Source organism: Oreochromis aureus, linkage group 2, assembly GCF_013358895.1.
Source record: "Oreochromis aureus strain Israel breed Guangdong linkage group 2, ZZ_aureus, whole genome shotgun sequence".
Taxonomy (NCBI): Eukaryota; Metazoa; Chordata; class Actinopteri; order Cichliformes; family Cichlidae; genus Oreochromis; species Oreochromis aureus.
This window is the reverse complement of record NC_052943.1, coordinates 23,855,840-23,875,561: the sequence shown is the minus strand read 5'-3', so window position 1 is coordinate 23,875,561 and position 19,722 is coordinate 23,855,840. Positions and strand designations below refer to the sequence as shown.

At 38.3% G+C, this 19,722-nt stretch overlaps 1 protein-coding gene across 2 annotated transcripts in view; it reads left to right on the top strand.

Annotated features, from left to right (window-relative positions):
- Positions 1-19,722, top strand: part of fstl5 (follistatin-like 5) — a 180,294-nt gene that overhangs the window by 9,649 nt on the left and 150,923 nt on the right. For both annotated transcript variants that reach the window (XM_039621131.1, XM_031757945.2), the window contains exon 2: positions 17,640-17,781. In XM_039621131.1, the coding sequence (XP_039477065.1) occupies positions 17,640-17,781 (142 nt within the window). The remainder of the gene's footprint in view (positions 1-17,639; positions 17,782-19,722) is intronic.

The window sequence follows — 19,722 nt, the reverse complement described above, 5'->3', positions numbered from 1 at the left end:
TTTTTAGATGAAATTGCTAAAATTCTTTGTAGCAACTAAGAGTAGCATCTTTTTTCTGGATTGTTAGTTAATTTTGGGGGAAAACTGCTGATTAGCAAAAGCTACAAGAGCATAGCACAGAGCTTTTGATCATGTGACCAAGTCTTCATCAGGTGTCATGACAGATGTTCAATTTCCATTTTTTTTTATTCTGTAGGGAATTCTTTTCCACATTGACTCAAGAGTTTAGATTCAAAATCACTTGTTGACCTTGAAAGCAGCACTTGACAAAACAATCTCAGCTGCACTCAGCTGTCCGGGAGATTTCAACTGTCAGTTTTAATTGTAGGTTGGGAGTTTAATTTCTATTTGGCACCATCGTGACTGCCGTAGTGGTGGCTGAGTGCTTTTTCAACCCAGCGTTCCATTCACAAGTCATGCTATCCGGAATTATTAGCAGTTAAGTGCTCAAAACGTAAACATTGTTTGCCAGTTCGATAATTAGTCTATGAAGTATATATAGTCAGAGGCTGGTAGTGGACTTCTTGAAGCTAGGTTGCGCTGAGCATGAAATCAGCAGCATGCTTCATAACACACAGTCACACCTGAGAGCTGCCCTGAGCAAGCACAGTTTTTATCTACTACTCACCATCAGCCCAGCGAGCACAAAATGGGAGTTAAGTTCACTTTAGTGGTGGGTAATGAGGTAAGAATATGTCACTCAGTCAGTCATACTCTGTAGTGTTTTTTGCTTTATCTTGTTTTTTTCTGTTTTTCTTTCCTTTTATGTGGTTGGACATATTTAACTGGAAGATTTTTATTAGTAAAAAAATAGACAGCCTTTACAATAACAGAAAAAAGGAGGAATGAGAGTGGAATATAAAACAGACTCAGCAATATGATATCTACAAAACAAACAAAAAAACCCAAACAAGATTTAATAAAGTTCCACGGTCCAATAAACTCTTCCTACTCCTCTTCATCTTGCAGAATTGCAGTTGCCTGTTCCTTTGATAACAAGTCCATAAAGTCATTTTGCCAGTTATTCATACTGAAAGAATGTGTTTATGTTATTTGCAGTTCATTAAAATTATCCTTTTAGTTGATAACAAAAATTCTCAGTGATAAATCCATGTTTGGATCAGTGACATTTTCATATCTACTATATGTTTCTGGTCAAGGTTTGATATCTCTATTGAGAAAACATGACAGTTTTTCAGTAATATGCATTTAAAGGTGCTTAACTCAAGGATAGTACCACAGAAAATGCCTAAAGGTGTAATCACCTTTGCAACCACTGCACGCAGTGTTGATCATTCATTTTCTACAGTGTACAGGATATGTTGTGGTTCCTATCTATTAAAAACAATAATGCTGCACCACATTCAGTCGCTTACATGCTACAACCTGCCTTAAATTATTGATTTGTTTTCCCTATTATCCATCCATTTACTTAACAAGTTATCCAGTTCAGGGTTGTGGGGGAGTTGGAGCCTTTCCCAGCTGTCACAGGGTAAGATGCAGGATACACCCTGGACAGGTTGCCAGTCCTGTGAGGGTGCACAGAAAGATAAGCAGCAATTCACATTTATATTCATGTCAGTTAAGAATCACTAATTAACCTAATATCTATGTCCTTGGACTGTGGAGGAAAGCCAAAGTAGGATACTAAAAGAACACCCATGCATGCACTGGAAGACCACGCCACCTCTCTACAGCAATATTCAAACCCAGGACCGTCTTGCTGTGAGGTGACAATGCTAACTACATTTTAAGTGCATTCAACATATTGTTTTGAGCACATCTTGCTGGTTGTTTGCACGATGCTGTTTAGTAGTGGTTGTATTAAACCGCTTCCAGGTGGGAGGCTGCGTAACAATGCAGCAGAGGTCACTGGATGTCTTGAGCATTTTTGGACACTCAAAATGGAAAACTTCTTACACTTTAGTTGTAGGTAAGAGAAGATTTGTATCATATATTGTATATGGAAATTTAGCAAATAAATATCTATCTTCTGCTTCATATTTAAATGTTACAGTTGTTTGAAATGAGCTTGGATGTCCTTTTATAAAAGATTTTCCTGTCTGGCAAAAAAAGTTGATAACAGACTGATGCACACAACCGAGCCAAATGTGTGAAGATGAAAGCTTTTTGTAAAGAGCCTCTAGGTGTTGTTAATTAATTGTTGAGTAAGCTGACCCATCTCACTTCAAGGAGTTCCTCTACTCCATCCTGCACTTCTTCACCGTCAGGGTATTTTGACCTCCTGCCAACACATGGTGCGTAATCATGCACACGGTTTCTGTTTGTCATACCTTATACTCAAACTGCAGATCAGTGAGTGATGTGATTAATTTTTTGAGTGCATAACTGCATACATTTGCATATTAATATAGAAAAATGTATTTTTGTCAAATGTGTTCAATTCTTCACTGCCTACAGAGCTGATATTAACACCTACAAATTATGAAATGACAATAACACTAACATGAAACGTACACAAATCAGTGCATTAATTAGCTTAATGAATTAGTCCATTAGCATAACTGGTCATATTTAATATATCATGGTGATTACGGCAGCTAAATTGCCTCTTATTTGGACATGATCCAGAATATCTGAGGGATGATTATTAAGGCTGTGCCAGGTTTGGGCCTCAGCCTTTTTTAGATTTGGCTCAACTAGTAGGACTCAATTTAAGCTCCACAAAGAAATCCCCCCTTTCTGAAAATTGCTCCTTAGATGAAATGAAAGAAATAAAGCAGAGACATGCTTTTTTTTTTCTTTTTTTTTTCAAAGAGCCCTTTTAACTATTTTCTCACATTGTGGCTAGTATGTCTTCTCATTATCATGCTGTCAATAGCAAAAACCACCATACAGTTAATGAAGTCCGGTGGCATTTTACCCGTTTAAACAGTAGGCTGCCGTCAAAGAGGTGGCTTAAAGGTGAGCTTGGGTTAGTTAATCTGTCATGAAAACGCTCTTCCTTCCTGAATTTAAACGCAAAGAAAGTCCAGAGGACCTTATTACAACTCCTCAGGTGCCACCGACACATTTTTCTTCACTCTTTAAGTCTCAGTCAGTCAAAAAAGTGTTAGTGACATCAGCATAACGAAAGGTCACGCATGACTGGCTCTGTGTAGAAACATGAGCTAAATATATTAAATACAAAATTGTCTTCCAAATATGGAGATCACAGGGAAATTAGAGGCTGCACACAAAGCAGAATCCATGTTAGCTGTCAGCAGATACAGCTGCCAGCACAGCTGGGAATCTGCAGAGGAAGTGCTCTCATAGCAAAAAGACGCTGTATATCCTCTCACCAACACATCTGTCACCATGTCATTTGAGATGAATGGCCGGTGATTACACAATGATGGTTTTGTCAGGAGGTGGCATCTAACCACCTAATTCTGGATAGATGACAAGACGGTTCTTGTTGCCACATCCTTCTGAGACAAGACAGCATGGATGGGTTGTCAAATCAATAATATATATTTAAGGAATCTTTTCCAGATATTATTATTCAGATATTTTATACTATTCATATATATATATATATATATATATACATACACACACGTGTAAATAGTCCCCGTAGAGCACAAGACACAATGGAATAATAATTTGCCTCACCTGTGCTCAGTGGTTTTGGAGCATCTTATACCTCCATGTCAGATTGAGTATGATACAGAGCTTGTAGCAAACCCTAGACTTGCATGTGGCCAGTTCTACCTTCTAAGTGCTACCTTAGAGGCATTAGCATTTCTGCAGGAAGGACCCAACTGCAAAAAACTTTCCTTGCTCTTGGACAGGATCCTCCTTAACACAGTGCTGCTTATTAATATCACAGAAGGCTGATTCGAAAAGATATTCCATTCATGGCGGCGTTCATATTTGATTTTATAAACATCTGTTTGTTTTAGTACTTTTCTTCAAGTATAAAAAAATGCTCACAGGAAGTATGCTTTATGTTTCCAGGTGCTATAACAGCTTGCAGTAAAAAGAGAAGCGGGGCAGTTATCATGAACAGCAAAACTCACCATGACTTTATAGATAAAAGACCACAAAAGTACAAAAACTAAAACTTCATCACGAGAAAGTCAAAGATTTAAAAAAAAAGGCAACAGCATGGGCCAGAAAATTTAAAAGACAAGTGATCTCCGGCATTGCAGTGCCAAATTTCTACAACTGTGATTATGTAGCTCTCCAGGTTCCTGCCAAAAGACTGTGCATGCAGATCAGCACTGCAGTTATGTTTAACTGCACAGCGATAAAAGACTGTGAGCAACTACAAGGACTAAAGATGTAAAATAACCAAAAAAAGTGGAATTTTAGGTCTTTAATGCTGGAAAAAGTAGTTTGGAAAAACAATTCCAGCTTAATATAGACCCAATAAAGAGCATGGGCTGTCATGCTGCATTATGCTGTGGGTTCTGGGGGGGTCCTCCCCAAGGAAATTTTGACCTTCAGACCATAATTTCCCGCACTATAGTGGATTTTTTCTACCCTTTCAACCTTAGTTTGTAGTGAAAATGTCTTCAAAGGAAAAAGCACAGAAATAGCTAGCTAACAATTCAACATATACTAGAATATGTTACAATAAGGGTCTCTAGCATTCTGTATTGCTCTCAAACAATTATGCTCAATTATGCTCATTTTTTCTGATATTATTATCCTCTCTATGTCAACACATGTACAGACATGATCTGTTCTTCTGTCCTCCTTTGTGTTTGTCTGGTTTCAAACATCAGAGTGTTCTGTTTGATATCAGGCTTCTGCTTGCTTTAATGTGCATGTGTCATGTGTAGTCCAGCAACATTTACACTGATGTTCGAAACTCCAATTATGTCACACATGTCTGTGTTTTGGGATGATTATTGAGGAATCACGTACATGTCAGCTATGCTATTAAGGCTGATTTGCAACAACAAGAACAAGCCATTTTGGCAAACTACACTACAAACTCACACAGTGCTCACAGCTTCCTCCTTTAACTTTTTCCTCACTGATAAATGTCATTATGTTTTTTTCCCTAATGTTGGTGCTTTTTGCCATATTTTTGTTATATGTGCTGTAGCCATTGAGGAAGATATTCCCCCTGTGTACCCAGTGAAATCTACACTGTAGGCTCAGTTGCTTTCTTTGGTTTTCCATAGCGCTTTTCTAAAAAAGAACAGTAAAAATTAATGATAATAATGAAAAAATAATAATAAAAGAAGCTCTACTTCTAAAACAAAACAGACAAGATGTCCTAAAACTAGCGTTGAGGAAATCTTAACATCTGTTGATGTCAAAATTGAGTGAAAATGAATCAAACTCGATGTGCATGGTGATGTTCACGGTGATGACCATGCATGAATTGGCTTTATTCTGTCAACGTTTAATTAGCAATATTTGACAACAAATGAAAAGAAAAAACACTAGGCACTGTCTGGTATGCATAATGACAGCATACCAAGACTGAAGACTGAATGCTGGGCATGAAATGATAATAAATAGAAGTTAACGCGTGACTGTGGACTTCTAATTCATAGGGGGCTGATAACACTTATGTTTTGTAAAGAAAGTGGAGATTTCTCTAGTGTGGACTCGGTGGAAATTCAGGGAAATACACTGAAAAGGTTGGCAACTGTTCTGGAAATTAATTATAAACAATCCCACATTTATCCGCTCCATAAATGAAACTCCAGCGCAAGCCTCTTATCAGTGTGGTAATTAAAGGCTTTGATTTGCACTGGCTGGAAGTGAACAGAGTTCCGGGATCACTGCTGGAAATGACCTGAGGATTGTTTAAAGCTTTCGACAATGTTATCATTCTTGAAAGATTCATATAAAATCAAATCCGATGCTTTGCCACTGACACATATCTTGGTTTTAATTTATGGTTTGGAGCCAGTATACTATACCTGCTCAGGTTATAGCATGCAGTTATGAAGCCTATGCTGGGAAATATGAGGCTCGTGAAATAAAAACCTTAATATGAAGGCACAAATCTCAACCTTTCCCCATAAAATATAGGTCAAATATAATATTTTCATCTTTTTACAGAGGGAAATTTCACTCTTGTTGATTCTGCTGACCAGTTTGTAGTTTCACAGTAGATCCCTGGGACTGAGTACATTGCCTGGGGTGGATCTCAACAATATTTTCTGAAGGAGGGGAGATTTTTGTCCTGTTTCTTCAAAATCCCATTTCTTTTAGTTCGTCTCAGGATATAAACTTATATTCACCAGCCAGCTCCTCTAACCTCTAGGCAAGTGCTGCCCCTTTTTATGAACCCACTTTGCCATTTATTAACTGACTCACTGACTGCACTGTCCTGCAGAAGGAAATATAGTCTGTTTGAGTTGTTAGAATTCGTACTCCCGTAGAACCATTAGAAAACCTAAGTGAAAAGCTTTTTTTGCCCTATGCAAAACATTTTCAGCATGTCCCTCTCAAACCCCAACGGTTTCATTTTCATGCACATCATAAATGCACGGACTACAGAGGCGGCTAACATTTTCTTGATGCACCAAAACAATAACAAAGCAGTCAAAAGATGTAAGAAATTTTTAAAAAGAGATTCATACAGACACCATGCAGGGGCATAGCATGAATACCATATGAGATACCCATTTAGGCATGTATGACATTCAGAATGAGTCCTCTGTTCCTTTGTTGTGGGAAGTGCTCTATCTGAGAGATTGGCAGAGCATTTTCAGTATTTGTAAGGGAAGAACAAGGAATAAACGGAAGCACTACCCTTGGGCAAAGAGTGTCGCCTGTGGTTTTGGACGTGCTTTGAACTTGAAGGAGTCCTTTATCAGTATACAGTGGTGTTGGGGATGTATGAGTATGAGCATAGAGTATATGAGAAGTGGCACGATAATTCTGCCACATAAGACATGCTTCGGCAGTGTGCTTGGGCAGCAAACACACAACAGATGCTCCAGCGTTCTCCAGATACCTCAGAGACAAACTGTAGTACCCCACTTAAACTGAACTGTACATAGCAATACTGCTGAGCGTGCTTAAAGAGATCTGCTCACAGGGGGTCAAGGATGTGTCAGCTGAAGCATATGGTGGAAGAGGGGAGCTGGCGGTCTAGTAGGGTGGGGGATAGAAAAGCCGTTTATCTGCTGACTGAAGTTCCCCTCCAGTGACCTCACTGACAATCTGAATAATTTCAAACAAGTCTCTCAAGGAAATCATTGGTTTGCCAAGCAAACTGGGAGCATCCAAGTCCCAGTATACAGTATGCAATCAGCTGCAAGCTGAATCAGGCGCAAGTACCTCTGCTGCCATCCAATTTCTCCTCTGTATAGGTGGGTTTTATTTTGACTAGAAATTGCTCTGCTGAAGATAATGATTTTTCCTGTGAACATGCACCTCAGGAGCTTAAAATATCAATAAGTGTTGGCAAGTCTACTCACCTAGTCTAAAACGTTTTTTGGTGTTTTTGTCTATAATATGCAGCATTTTATGTCCTGAAAGCCAAAATATGAAACCCCAATAAGAAAATTCTATTACATCAACAATAATTCTTAGCCAGATTAAAATAAGCCAATATAAGCAGTGGTGATTTATGTGCTTATTCCAATGCAAGCAGATTGAGTACATTTGTTTGCATTTGTTTGTCACAACATTTACAGAATCATTTAGGGAGTGTAATATATGAGCAGGACCCTGCAGACAATACACACATAAAATAAAAAAAAAGATCTGCTTTGCATTTTTACACAGAGAAAAGTTAAAGATATTGAATACTATGTATAGTTTGTAATGAAACTCAGTGACATGAGACCTTAATTTGACCTGAAATTACTAAATAAGCCAAACTTCTCCTCTTGAGGTGTTTTTACTGTGAATTGTTCTTGTTATATAACATGTTATCTGTGTGGAGAAGAAATGAGACTCTACAAAATAACTATAAAAAAAGAATGAGGGTTGAGAAATGTCCAGTTTTCCACTCAATATGCTGCCCCAGTTAAAAAGATGTTTGTTGACCTTGGCATATAACTTTGGGCTATCCTGTCAATTTAAAATAACAGAGTCTTAGAAGTGTATAGAAAGGGGATCCAGTAACTCTGCTTTGCTGTGGGGGGCATTTTGCTGCCATTTGGTCAGCTTGTTCACTTAGAGCCAGTCCTCTGAAAGTGTGGCCCGCCGGCCAATGCAGCCTTCACATGTAACAAGAAAAGAATCGAGTGCTGTGAATTTCAGTCATCCATATTTCACGTTTCACTACATACTGTAGCAGTACTTAACAAGGAAGGAAGCATTTCTCATCAATCTCATCTTTTCTAGCCAGTACAGCAGATTTTAATGCTGTACAATTGAAAACAGCCTCAAAACAAAACAAAAAAACAAATTAGCATAGCATAAACTATAAACCTGTGGACACATTATAAACTCTAAAAGTGTTTGGTGTGAATCCAACCCCTGATATTCCAAAAGGAAAACCACCTCCTTGAAATCAATGAAAGAGAAACATTATTTCAGGAAATCTTTAAGGCAAATGTTTGAGATCTGTTTAAATATGGAAAAAAAAACTTGTTCCATTATTAACTACAGCATGTTACAGCATTTGGCTGATGGCTAAACATCTGTCCTTTGTTCTGAATATTTTAACATCAGATGACTGAAATCATGCAGAGAGGTGACCGTCTCAGTAGTCATGTATAATGATGGTTTTTACAACTTATTTACAAATACTAAATATTATTTTAATCTTAATCCGTCTCTTAGTCAGTCTTAATTCAGTAACACAGGTCTGTACTGCAGTGGTATTAAAATTTCAGATAACTACACAGATAAAAATAGAACAGAAAATAATTAGAGTTAATTCATATTCATGAATATGACCATACATTTATTTGTAATTGGTGTCTGTGAATATTTATATTTCCCTATTTTTTCTTCAGGCATATTCTAGTAGTATAGTCTACATATATATGGGGCCACATACACATATTGTAAAACAGTACCTGCCTTCTAATTTCTAATTAAAACAGTTTAAATGAATTCAGCTCTATGTGTGTGATATTTGAATATAAATGTGGAATGTTTGCCCCCTCGGCTCCGTTAGTATGGGGCTCAGAGAAGAAGCGATGCCCACCACGCCCGCCGTTAGTCTGCTTCCCACCAGCAGAGGCAGCGTTGAGCTGTGACAGCACAATAACATTAAAACCACGTCGGTGTAACTGCCCCAGAAGTTCACCTACTTGTCTTTACTGGCTGTAAGTGCAAGACTAATGCTCTCGGAGTTCTTATCATTGATAATAAACAGCCCACTTAAATTGAACTGAGCTTATATACTTCGCATTACTTAGCAAAGCATTAAGTTTTACATTACATTTCCCATGTACAAGGTGTTTGTAGATTTGGCGAGCTTGCCTCTATTGAATTCTGAATGGTGAGAGTGGTGCAGCAAACACAGCTGACTTGTGGTCTGCCTGTAGAGGTCCTCATGTGTGGAACTTGTGCAATGCCTTAACAGGTAACTAACTCAAACGTATTAAAGTTAAGTGCATTTGGTGTTTCTCAAAAGATGTTACTGTTGATTGTAATTTAACGGGAAAAGTATTTACCTAAGAAATAGGAAAACATCCAGCAAAGACCTGAAACAGGAGCTGAGAGATGTATCTGGAACTTAAGTTGATCAATTTACTGTTCACCAAAGCCTCATCAGAAATGGTCTCAATCATCCACTATCCAGTACCTTCTGGAAAGCATTTGATTGGCAGGATTTTAATTTTTCAGCATGACAATGTTACTAAACACACTGCCAATACAGCAAAAGCGTACCTGGATAGAAAAACTCACAGGGGAACACTGTCAGTCATGGATTGATTGAAAGAAATTACACGAAAGTTTGCCTAAGAAAGTTCAGGCTTTGTTGAAGAATAAAGGTAGTCATACCAAATATTGGCTTTCCAGTTAGTTACAAGAAACCATGTTGTTGCTTTATACTCTCTTTGCCTGAATGTTTGCACATGTTTCAATAAATTGCTACACCGGTTTTCCATTTTCCTAGCAAATTATAAAGAAATGAGGGGTGGCTCAAGACTTTTGCATGCTATTGGATACATGTGGAGCAGGATGAAATGTTTCACTTTTTAGTGTGCTTTCCGTTTCTAGCATCTTTGAGCCTTTAGATATTCAGTACAGGCGATAGCTGGAATTTTCAGAGTTGTAAAATAAATTGATATAAACCTTGAATAGTTTACCCAAAATTCACTTTCTGAAATTTTCTCAAGTGAATGATGAGAAAAGAGATAAAACATCCAGGGTACTGATGTTTTTTTTCTCCTGTGCCATTAATGTTGAAGGCAGTTACAGTAAAAGTTATGCTGAACAAAAATGTTGTTTTGGCTTGAAATTATGACACTTGGAGTATAAAATTCATTTGGTTGCAGTTTTTAACTGATGTGGTTTTCATGTAACTATCCCTGTTTACTTGAAGTTACAAGACCTCAAAATTACCTGAATTAAAAACAAATATCAACTCAATGCTTTGTACTTCAAAGGCCTTGTAAATATTCATAGTATTAAAGAAATGTTGCATGGCTACATCAAATATGCTCATTAGTATACAAAAACAAAAAGTTGATTCTGAGTTGATTCAGGTGGCAACTCTTTCAGATTTGATTGATTTTATGATATGGCCCATTAGTGTTTTTCTGTCTGCTGGCACACTCGTATTCTGTGTTTTAACATATTAGTGTGGATTTTGTGGTGAAGTGTTTTTTCCTGTTATCAGTGGATGTGACACATTGCATTCAAGTCATTTAAATAAATCAAAACGTGATCATGAAAATTCAAAAGCACTTTTGACTTTTTTAAGCAGTTATGCTTTAGCTTGGATTTTATTGGATCCTGTGGTTTAAACTTTCATGATTTAATGGCTTTGATGTAAAGCAAAAAAAACCCACGCATGCCCAGCGAAGTGGAAAAATAACAGTCCAAAAAAAAGTGTTTTTTTTTTTTCCTTCTTGGACTTGGAATGGATAGAAGAAAAGACATAGCTGTCAAAATGTATCTGCCACAGAAAAAAAGATGAAAAACTTCAATCATCATTTTTAAATTTGGCAGGTTTCAAACACGTTTTGCAAAAATGGCATTTAAATATTGATATAACAGCAACAGATTTAGATTTTTTTTTATTATCTGCCAGGCATGCTCACACCCTTTTCTGTTGTTTCTTCCACTTGTGTCTGTCATCATTTTGTTCTGTGGCAGCAAAATGGTTAAAAATAAACCAAGAGTGCGACTTAAACTTCAGAGATGTTGCCGCAGAAGCTTAACAACTTCTTAAACATTTTCTTTCTTTAACGTTTTCCTGATTGATTAGCACCCATGAAAAAATGTTGAATTATCAAGTCTCCTTCTATGAAAATATCTTTGTATTTAGTGTTGAAATGTCAGGAAGAGTTGCCTCCCTGTCTTTATATGCAATGTAAGAAAAGCAGCCATCACACTGACCTTGAAGCAGTCTCATAGAGTGTTTCAGTGGTTGTTTGGCCACGGTCCATTGACTTAGCATGCATGTTTCTTTCAGCATCGCCCTGTTCCTTATTCATAGATGTTTGCTCCACTCACAATTGGGAGCTGTGCAGTGCAACAGGGGGTTACTGTTTCCCACTTGGAGAGCTCACGGGCAACTGAGGGGAGTTGAAAGGTTCAGAACATGGAAACCTTGCATGCTGTAAGTTTCAAATGGCAAAGGGAAACCGATGAATTGAAAATTCACAGCCTTAAAGCACGTCATGTCAAAAATGCTCACAGCATGTGCACATTCTTAACAGAAACCAAAAGTTATTAAACATCCTTGAGTTCAGGTTTGTGTGCTATTCACTGAATCCAGCTGCTGTTTTAAGACTTTGGTTCCCTCCGTGAAGGTCAGGTTTCCAACAAGGAATGAGCAGATAAATCTGCAGGCTTGGCAACTAAGCAGGAGGAGAAGAGAGCAGAATAGGATTTTTCATCAAAACAAATGTGTATTTATTACCAACATTTCTGTAATCTTTGTTTTTTGTTGCTTTATTGCTTATTACTTTGAATTGCATCTGTGACTATTATTCAAATAAAATGCAACCCACGCCCCCCGATTTCACTTAAACTAATGTTTATGATGCTATTACCTTGTCAAAACACCTACCCCTAAACAAAACATTACCCCAAAAAAGAATTACTGTCAGTAGTAAACAGGAGTTATGGGGGAATAATAAACAGCTGTACAATAGTATTTAAAAATTAAAATTGGTGAGTCCTCCTTATCAACCAAGTTCAGTTTGTTTTCTGAACATGGAGGGCTTTCTAGCATCTGGTGAAGCGGCCCTTTGTATTGACTTTTATTTGTGGGCGTTAATAGAAAAGGCTTGCGTACTTTCATGATAAAAACAAGCCATTTTTAAATGTGTATGTGTACTGGAAAATGTCTTTAAAGTAAAGGCCAGTTAAAGCCTTGGTTATTCTCCCTGTTGTTACCCTGGTGAACAGTGGTGTGAGCCAAAAGTGACTTCAGAACTGGCACGCACCACACTTCGGTGTAGTTTCAACTTGTCATCCACCTCTTGAATTTTGTAACCAGGCAGTTGGGTTAAAGACAGGGGGTCAGTCTTTATAGCCATTTTGCTGATATGTCAGTGCAAGAGCTCAGCAAATCCCAGCTCGTACAGAGGGAGATGCTACGACAGCTTGAAAAGATAAAGTGGAGATCTACATTGAGGGATGAAAGATGAAATTGTCCTTGGTTGTTGGTTCAGAGATTTCAGCCTAAAACGTCTCCAAGTGTACAGTATTTCATTATGTTGTTTTTCTGGTCCAGACCTTATTTTCCAGTTGGTTTAGAAAAATCTTAGCAGCTAGGAGAAACATTGAAAAAGAAATTGTAATTAGCAGGGCAAAACAGATGTTAGAAGGAAGCGTTGGCTGTGACTTTTGGTGCTAAAGTAGTTTAAACAATCTGCTATAGGGTTTGGTGCCCTTTTTGCAAAAGACTGAAAGACTCTTAACTTTTGCAGTATGTTGTTCTTTGTGTTCTTATATTTCACTGTCTGACTAAAAACAATGAGAGAAGGAAGTCGGGGATGGTAACAGTAGACGTTCAGCTATATTGAGAGTTTTGCATTTCTCAAGGGCTTTGTTTAATTATACTGGAGACAAGCTGACAGTAATTAGAAAGCTGTAAATTGAAGACTTATCAGCAATAAGTCAGAATTGGTCCAAGATTGCTCATAATAATGGGGAGAGTTTTTGAGTAAAGGTCTTTTGGGGGAAACCATGCATAATGTCAGGAAAATGTATGGCACGCTTTAATAATATATTCCTATTTTCCAGAGTTATGGGTTACCACACATGCATGACAGTTGACAGTAAATTACAAAATGTGCATTATTCAAATCTAGCCAGTGCCCAGTGTGGTGCAGTCAGTGTGATGCATACATAGAGCCAAGTATCTGTAAGGTGAGCTGTATGGGCATTTATGGTAACTTGCCCAGTGCATGAATGGCAGAAATCTGCTGAACGAGATGGAAAGTGTCTGTGAGCTTGGCAGGGCATGATTCATTGTGTACATAGTGGGAGATAGGTAGTCTTCATTTCAAAGTCAGTGCCAAAGCTTAGGTGTGCTCTAGGGGATTTAAAACCACACGCCGAAGTTATGATGGCAGTCTCTCGGGCATCCCGGGAAAAAGAATTGAGACTGTTTTTGTCTCTTGTGCTTTCAAGAGAAATAAATAAGACGTGCAGCATTTAGATTGCATGTTTTCCCTCACATACTAAGACTTACAGTTGTAGATCACCCCTGCTGTGCCTGGGACATTTGGGGGATTTTGCTAAAAATATTTTGAGATTTGTTTATTTTTTTATTTTTGAAAACGAGCTAAAATTCTTAATTTATTCTTAATTGGGTATTTTTTTTCACATAAAACATATTGGTACGTACCAAAGATGTTTTAGCCCTCCATCAAAAGAAAATAATTATGCCTGCCATTTAGAAAAATTTGGATTTAATTTACTCTAACTTAAATCAGATTTTTGTTTTGTTTTCAAGAGGAAAATGCAGAAACGTATGTTAGGTGAGGTGACAAAGACGCTTTACCTCAAGCTACATCCAGACAATTATTTTTATGTGCAGCGTATCGTTCAATAAGCTGAAAAATTTAGGCACATATAAATTACACAGTGAAAATTAATGAAATTTATCAGTTTATTACAAAGAATACAATAGCTTTTTAGTAATTTTATCTTTAAACTGTATATTAATGATGTATACTTCAGAATTGCTTTGAACTTCAAGGCTCATTTGTTGAGCACTGTTGCTTATAGGGATATAGGCAGGGAGTAGCCATTTTCCTGCATTGAGGGTATTGTCTTAAAGTCATCCATCCATCCATCCATCCATCCATCCATCCATCCATCCATCCATCTTCTGCTTATTAAATTCAGGTTCCAGTCCTCCCTCTGCAACCGTTATTCAATATCCTTTTTGCATTTCTCTTAGGGGTTAGTTTGTTCAACCTTATGGCTGTTTTGGAAGTTCTGCTTTTGAATTTGAGCACACTGAACGTCTTTGAGTTATAATATTTTCTGCTCTGGTTCCTCCTGTCCATTCGTGGGCAAGATACTGAATACTTAGTTACTCTTTCCCCTCAGGCCAGGTATATTAAAGGCTGCATAATTTATTTTTCATTTTCCCCAAAGAATCACACAGTCTGCAATCTATTTGTATGTGGACAATTCCCTTTTTCTCTCAAGCTCAAGGTTTTCTTACCACCTGGGTCATTGGTCAGGTCGGTCAGTATTATTCAGATGCCTCCTTTGAGCAAGCTCTAGCTACTGTTTGGACTGGAACTGATGGTGGTAGTCCTTATTCTGAGAGCTGCTGCAATTTGAAGGGCCAATCTAAGCAGAACCCGCAGCAGGTGGCGAACCATTGCATGTGCCACTATGTCGAGCTCACCAAAGCTGAACGGATTAAAAGGACATTGCCAACTGCAGGTTGGTTGGATGGATGAATGCATGGATGTGTACCCCATTCGTCTGGTACTCACTGGAGGCTGAACTGAACTGGAAGCTGAATATATTGTTCTTATAATTGTATTATTTTGAAATTAATTTAAAAGGGCACATGTGCTCCCCCACTTGTGTAATAGCTCAGCTGCTGTTGTTGTTTGTGTGTGAATAGTTGAATAGGAGATAAATATTGTAAAATGCTTTGTCCATTAAGGTAGGATAGAGCAATACAAGTCTAATTTATTTGCGTTTAGTGCCATTGCTACAAATGGGATGGGGAAAATATTATAGAGACCTCTTGGCTCAGCAGGACTGCAACCTTTTTCCAACGATTTCTTTCAAATCCACGCGCTCATTGTAGTGATAGCGGCTTTAAAAGAAAATCAGGTTATTTTAATGAATCATAGGACAACACAGTTTTAAAACAGTCCGGAGCTCCAAGAAAGATTAGTGATTATTCACTAGAAGGAGGACTGGAAAGGTGCTTGCTTATGCCGCAGTTGTGACTGATCATAATGAGTTTAATGTCTCTGAGGAACTGTGCTGTATGGTGCAGTTAAACTTCTTAAAACTGTGCATATGTTTTTGTCTCTGACACAGCACCGTGCAAAAGTTGGTCCATTAATAACCCATTTAACACTGGGATACTGGAAAGAAGTTGATTGATTGTGCTAGCAAATATGGTAATCCACCTAGTGTGGCATAAAGACTGTGTTAGCGGAGAAGTGGAGCAGCAGCTGCTGCAGGCAGGGTTCCTACCTGGATCGGGAGAGTTACGACGCACAGAGAATGAATATGAATATGATCACATTAAAAAAGTGAGTGCGACTATTAATGCCCTATAGCATAAAAGGACCATAATATGTCCGCAGGGGGTTAGTAAGGCTGTTGATCATTACCAACATTTTAATTATTATTTTTCAGGTTCATAGATCTTTTGAATTTCTAGACTCATTGTTCAGAACAAAACCTCCCGCTGGATTATCGAGGCACTTTGAATGTCCCTCACTACTGCACTGACACACACTGGGGTAGAGGACCTAGCACGACATTTCATTTACAGAGGCTTAAAGCTTTGTTCACAAGGTAGCCACACTAAAGACCAAGGCTTTAACATACAGGATTATACGAGTATGTTGTCTAGAAGTTTTTTGTTTGTAGTTAGACAAGTCTCTGTTTGGGGCGGGAGTGGGGTGGGGGGCGGGTGTATATCATACCATGAAAAGAACTGGATTGGTTAGTAGGCTGGCGATGATTTGTGTAGGAGGTGATTCAAGGCTGTTTCAGAGTTTGATAAAGAACATTGATTTTTTCTTTTCTTCTAAAGGCCAGTGAAACAAAAAGTCTGAAAATCGGTTTAAATTTGCCAGAGAATTACAGTATACAACACAGCTGTTGATGATATTTTTAATTAAATGTGTTTTCCACCAAAAGACCAAGTTCTTTATATCTGCTCCACATGACAAAAAAAGTAGGTTTGAAATAAAAGGAAGTAATTTCAAAGCAGAAATCCTGCAGGCATCAGGCAACAGAGGAGGGTTCTAGAAGACATGTAAAGTCACAAAAATAAAGTTTCAGTATCTCCTCTCTGTCCGGCACATCACAGTGACACGCTGCTCTGCTGGTGCAACCTGCTGACCTCCAGTGAAAAGCGCGTGGACCCACAGAGCTGCCACAACAGCACCATTGTTGTCTGACTCAGTGTCAGCCCCAAAGAACAAGGAAGCGGGGTCACCATCCTGCTGTCAGTCATCTCCCTTCACTGGAGAATGGTTTTGGATGTCTTAGAAAGTGCAGCTCAGTGTTTGACTGTGAAAATAAACAAGTCAAGTCAGATTTATTTATAAAGTGCTTCTGATGGAGGAGATCTTTGCAGTGAGGTGCATAAAAAAAACTTGTAGGGTGTAAATGCAGATAAAGATGAGGGATAAAAATATGAAGGAACAAATCCACTGCAGGTTTCAACATAACAATTGTTTGGTGTGTAAGGCGTGTAAGGCAGTATAAGAGGAGTGGTTAACATATCTTCTTCTCTGGGTATGTCCTGTGCCTTGCTACTTGCTCGAACCTATCCGTTTCACTGACACAGACATTTCCACAGGGCTTGTTTTTTCTTTTTTTCCCCTCCTTTCCTCCACAAGTGTGATTTTGTTTAATTCATGTCATGCAAAGGTCAAACTTGTTTTTACACAGTCCAATGAATAATTGAAAATGCAGTCGAATTGGAGGTGAAAAGTGAATATTCTCACTTTAAAAAAAAAAAAAAAAATTTCCAGGCTGCATCTGTGCAAAGCTGTGAGGAATCTGTTTTAAGATGTAATCTCTCCACTTCATCACAGTTGCTTGACTTAGACACTCAGCCTAATTAATCCAAAGCCCTCACTTTAATTGCCTTAATATATTGGCTCTTTGTCTTCTTTATCTTGATTTTCTCATGACGTCTATTTCCCCGTAATTGATTTGAAAGGAGATCTAATCTCCCTGCCGAGTGTGGGCCACGTATTGATAGCTTTAGTTTAAACCAGCGACAGTTTTGCGGTTCTCATTGTCTTCACTAATTATTGTGGGCTTGATGTATTGTCTTGGCCAACCAGTATTGAACCTGCAGAGTGTTGGAGGAGAGTACGCATTCACCATTCTTGTTTGGTTTTTGACAGGAAAAGACCAATGAAGACGACCAGATGGTGGTCTGCTGCGATTTTGCTGTTGGGGCTCGCTGCGCTTGGCACCAACGGGAGACCCAGCAAGGAGGGATTCGGGTCACCGCCCTATCGACCAGTCGTGAGATTTCGACACAAGGTATTGATTGCCTTTCTGTTTTTGCATGCTGTCTGTAACAGGTCTGTGTGCTTTGGCCAAGTATGAAGCTCATTACAGCGGCACCGTCTTCCTGCATCATATGACTCTCCTGCGGTTGTTGTTTTTCTGCCCACTTGATGAATCATTATCCCTCCCTCTGAGCCAGATAACTGTCATTTCAAAAACAACATCAGATTAATGTGAGGCACAGATGAGCAAAGATGAAGACGAGCTTTGAAAGAAGATGTTGGCGTGGCATTTTAGCTGAGTGTTTTAAGTAAAAGAAGTAATTGAACGCTTATTGACTTAGTAATAGAGGGCAGGCCCCAAAAGCAAAATCCGCCACTTTTATTAATTTCTCGCTACATCTTAAGGAACAAGATAATTTTTTTTTATTTTCTAAAATAAGTAGCATGCTCATTTTTTCTCGTCTGATCCAGTTCCAAAACACCAGCACAGCAGGCATGGATCAATTAGAACCAGACTAGGAAAGAAATTGACTGTTTTGGCAGACGGAGAGTTGAGGAAAACAAACTGTTTTGTCAAGAGGCATTAGTCAGATTGTGGTCCTTCAGTACTCATTTCCCATAAGCCCCCTTTTTGCAATTATGTTTGCTAGTAAACACTTCTTTCAATCCAGTCCATGATAAGAATTAGCAGTGACAACAATAGGAGAAAAAAGTTGTTTTCCTTTGTGTTTTTTGTTGTTGTTTTACTTTAAGAAAATCTCTTGTCTCCCGGCTACATATTACATTTCATGTTTATGTTGGTCTGTTACAATCACGTCTGTGTGGAATGAAAGGCAAAGACAGTGGTTATAAAGGGCGGGTAGGGTGAGAGGTAGTTAGAAAGAGAGGGAGTCGGAGGGAACAGATGGTAGGAACGTCATTGCGCTGTATCATAGTTGAGTGGGGAGCTGGAAGCGATGCAACGCTGTTGAATCGACACAATGGTCAAAATCACTTTGACCTTTGAACAACATTTATTCACAGCGATGCTTTCTAAACATGTAGACTACACATATCAACTATTTGGGACTTGTGATTCTTTCTAGCAACATCTAATCTGAAAATTGAGTATTTTAAGAAATTGAAGTGATTTAAACCTCAATACCCAAACATCTTGTAATATGGTGCCAATAAACTGCAGAGATAGCACTTCTGCCAGGCTGCAGTGCTTTATACCAAAGGGAGGCGCAGCAAATGATCCATCATCCACCTCTGCATGGACAGGGATGGATTCCATCTAACACGACTACGCAACTTTAGAAAAAAAAAACCTTACCTCTCTAGCGAGGTATATGATTTGTATCTTTCCATATCCTACGTATCCGAGGATGAGGCAGAGCAAGAAGAACTAGTTTCCAGGAGAGCAGTGTTTCACAGTTTCATCTTGTAAAGAGGAAGTCTGCGGAAGATGTAATGTCTTTTTCTTTAGCTTGTATTTGCACTTGGGGCTGAAGGATTTCAGGGATAGGTGGTGATTTTTGAATTGAATTTCTAGACTCATTGTTAAGAACAAAAATATCAACAAGTATTCTAGGCAGAGTGGCTTCCAGGCACCTGAATCTATAAGATTTACTTTTGAGGGCTTGATAAGATGCTTATTTTATGTACTAGTTAGATTTGGAATAAAATGAAAAAATAAAAATATTGTCTAATTCATTCCTCTTTTTGCGGCGAACCCGCCCCCCCATTAAATCAAATGTAAAATCCAAAAGCGGAACTTAATTCCTTCTGGGCCTGTGAATAATCCTGAGTTACCTCATCTTACCTTTGGAATGGCTTGATGCTGTTTCATTTTAAAAACATCATTTTTCAGTTTGAGTGAAGGAAACAAAAATACACTCTGTAAAGGTGCACTTATAATCTGCTGGAGTTCAATCCAACAGTGCTACTGGGCTGTTTTTTTTTTTGGCAACACTGGATAATAAAGGTGAGA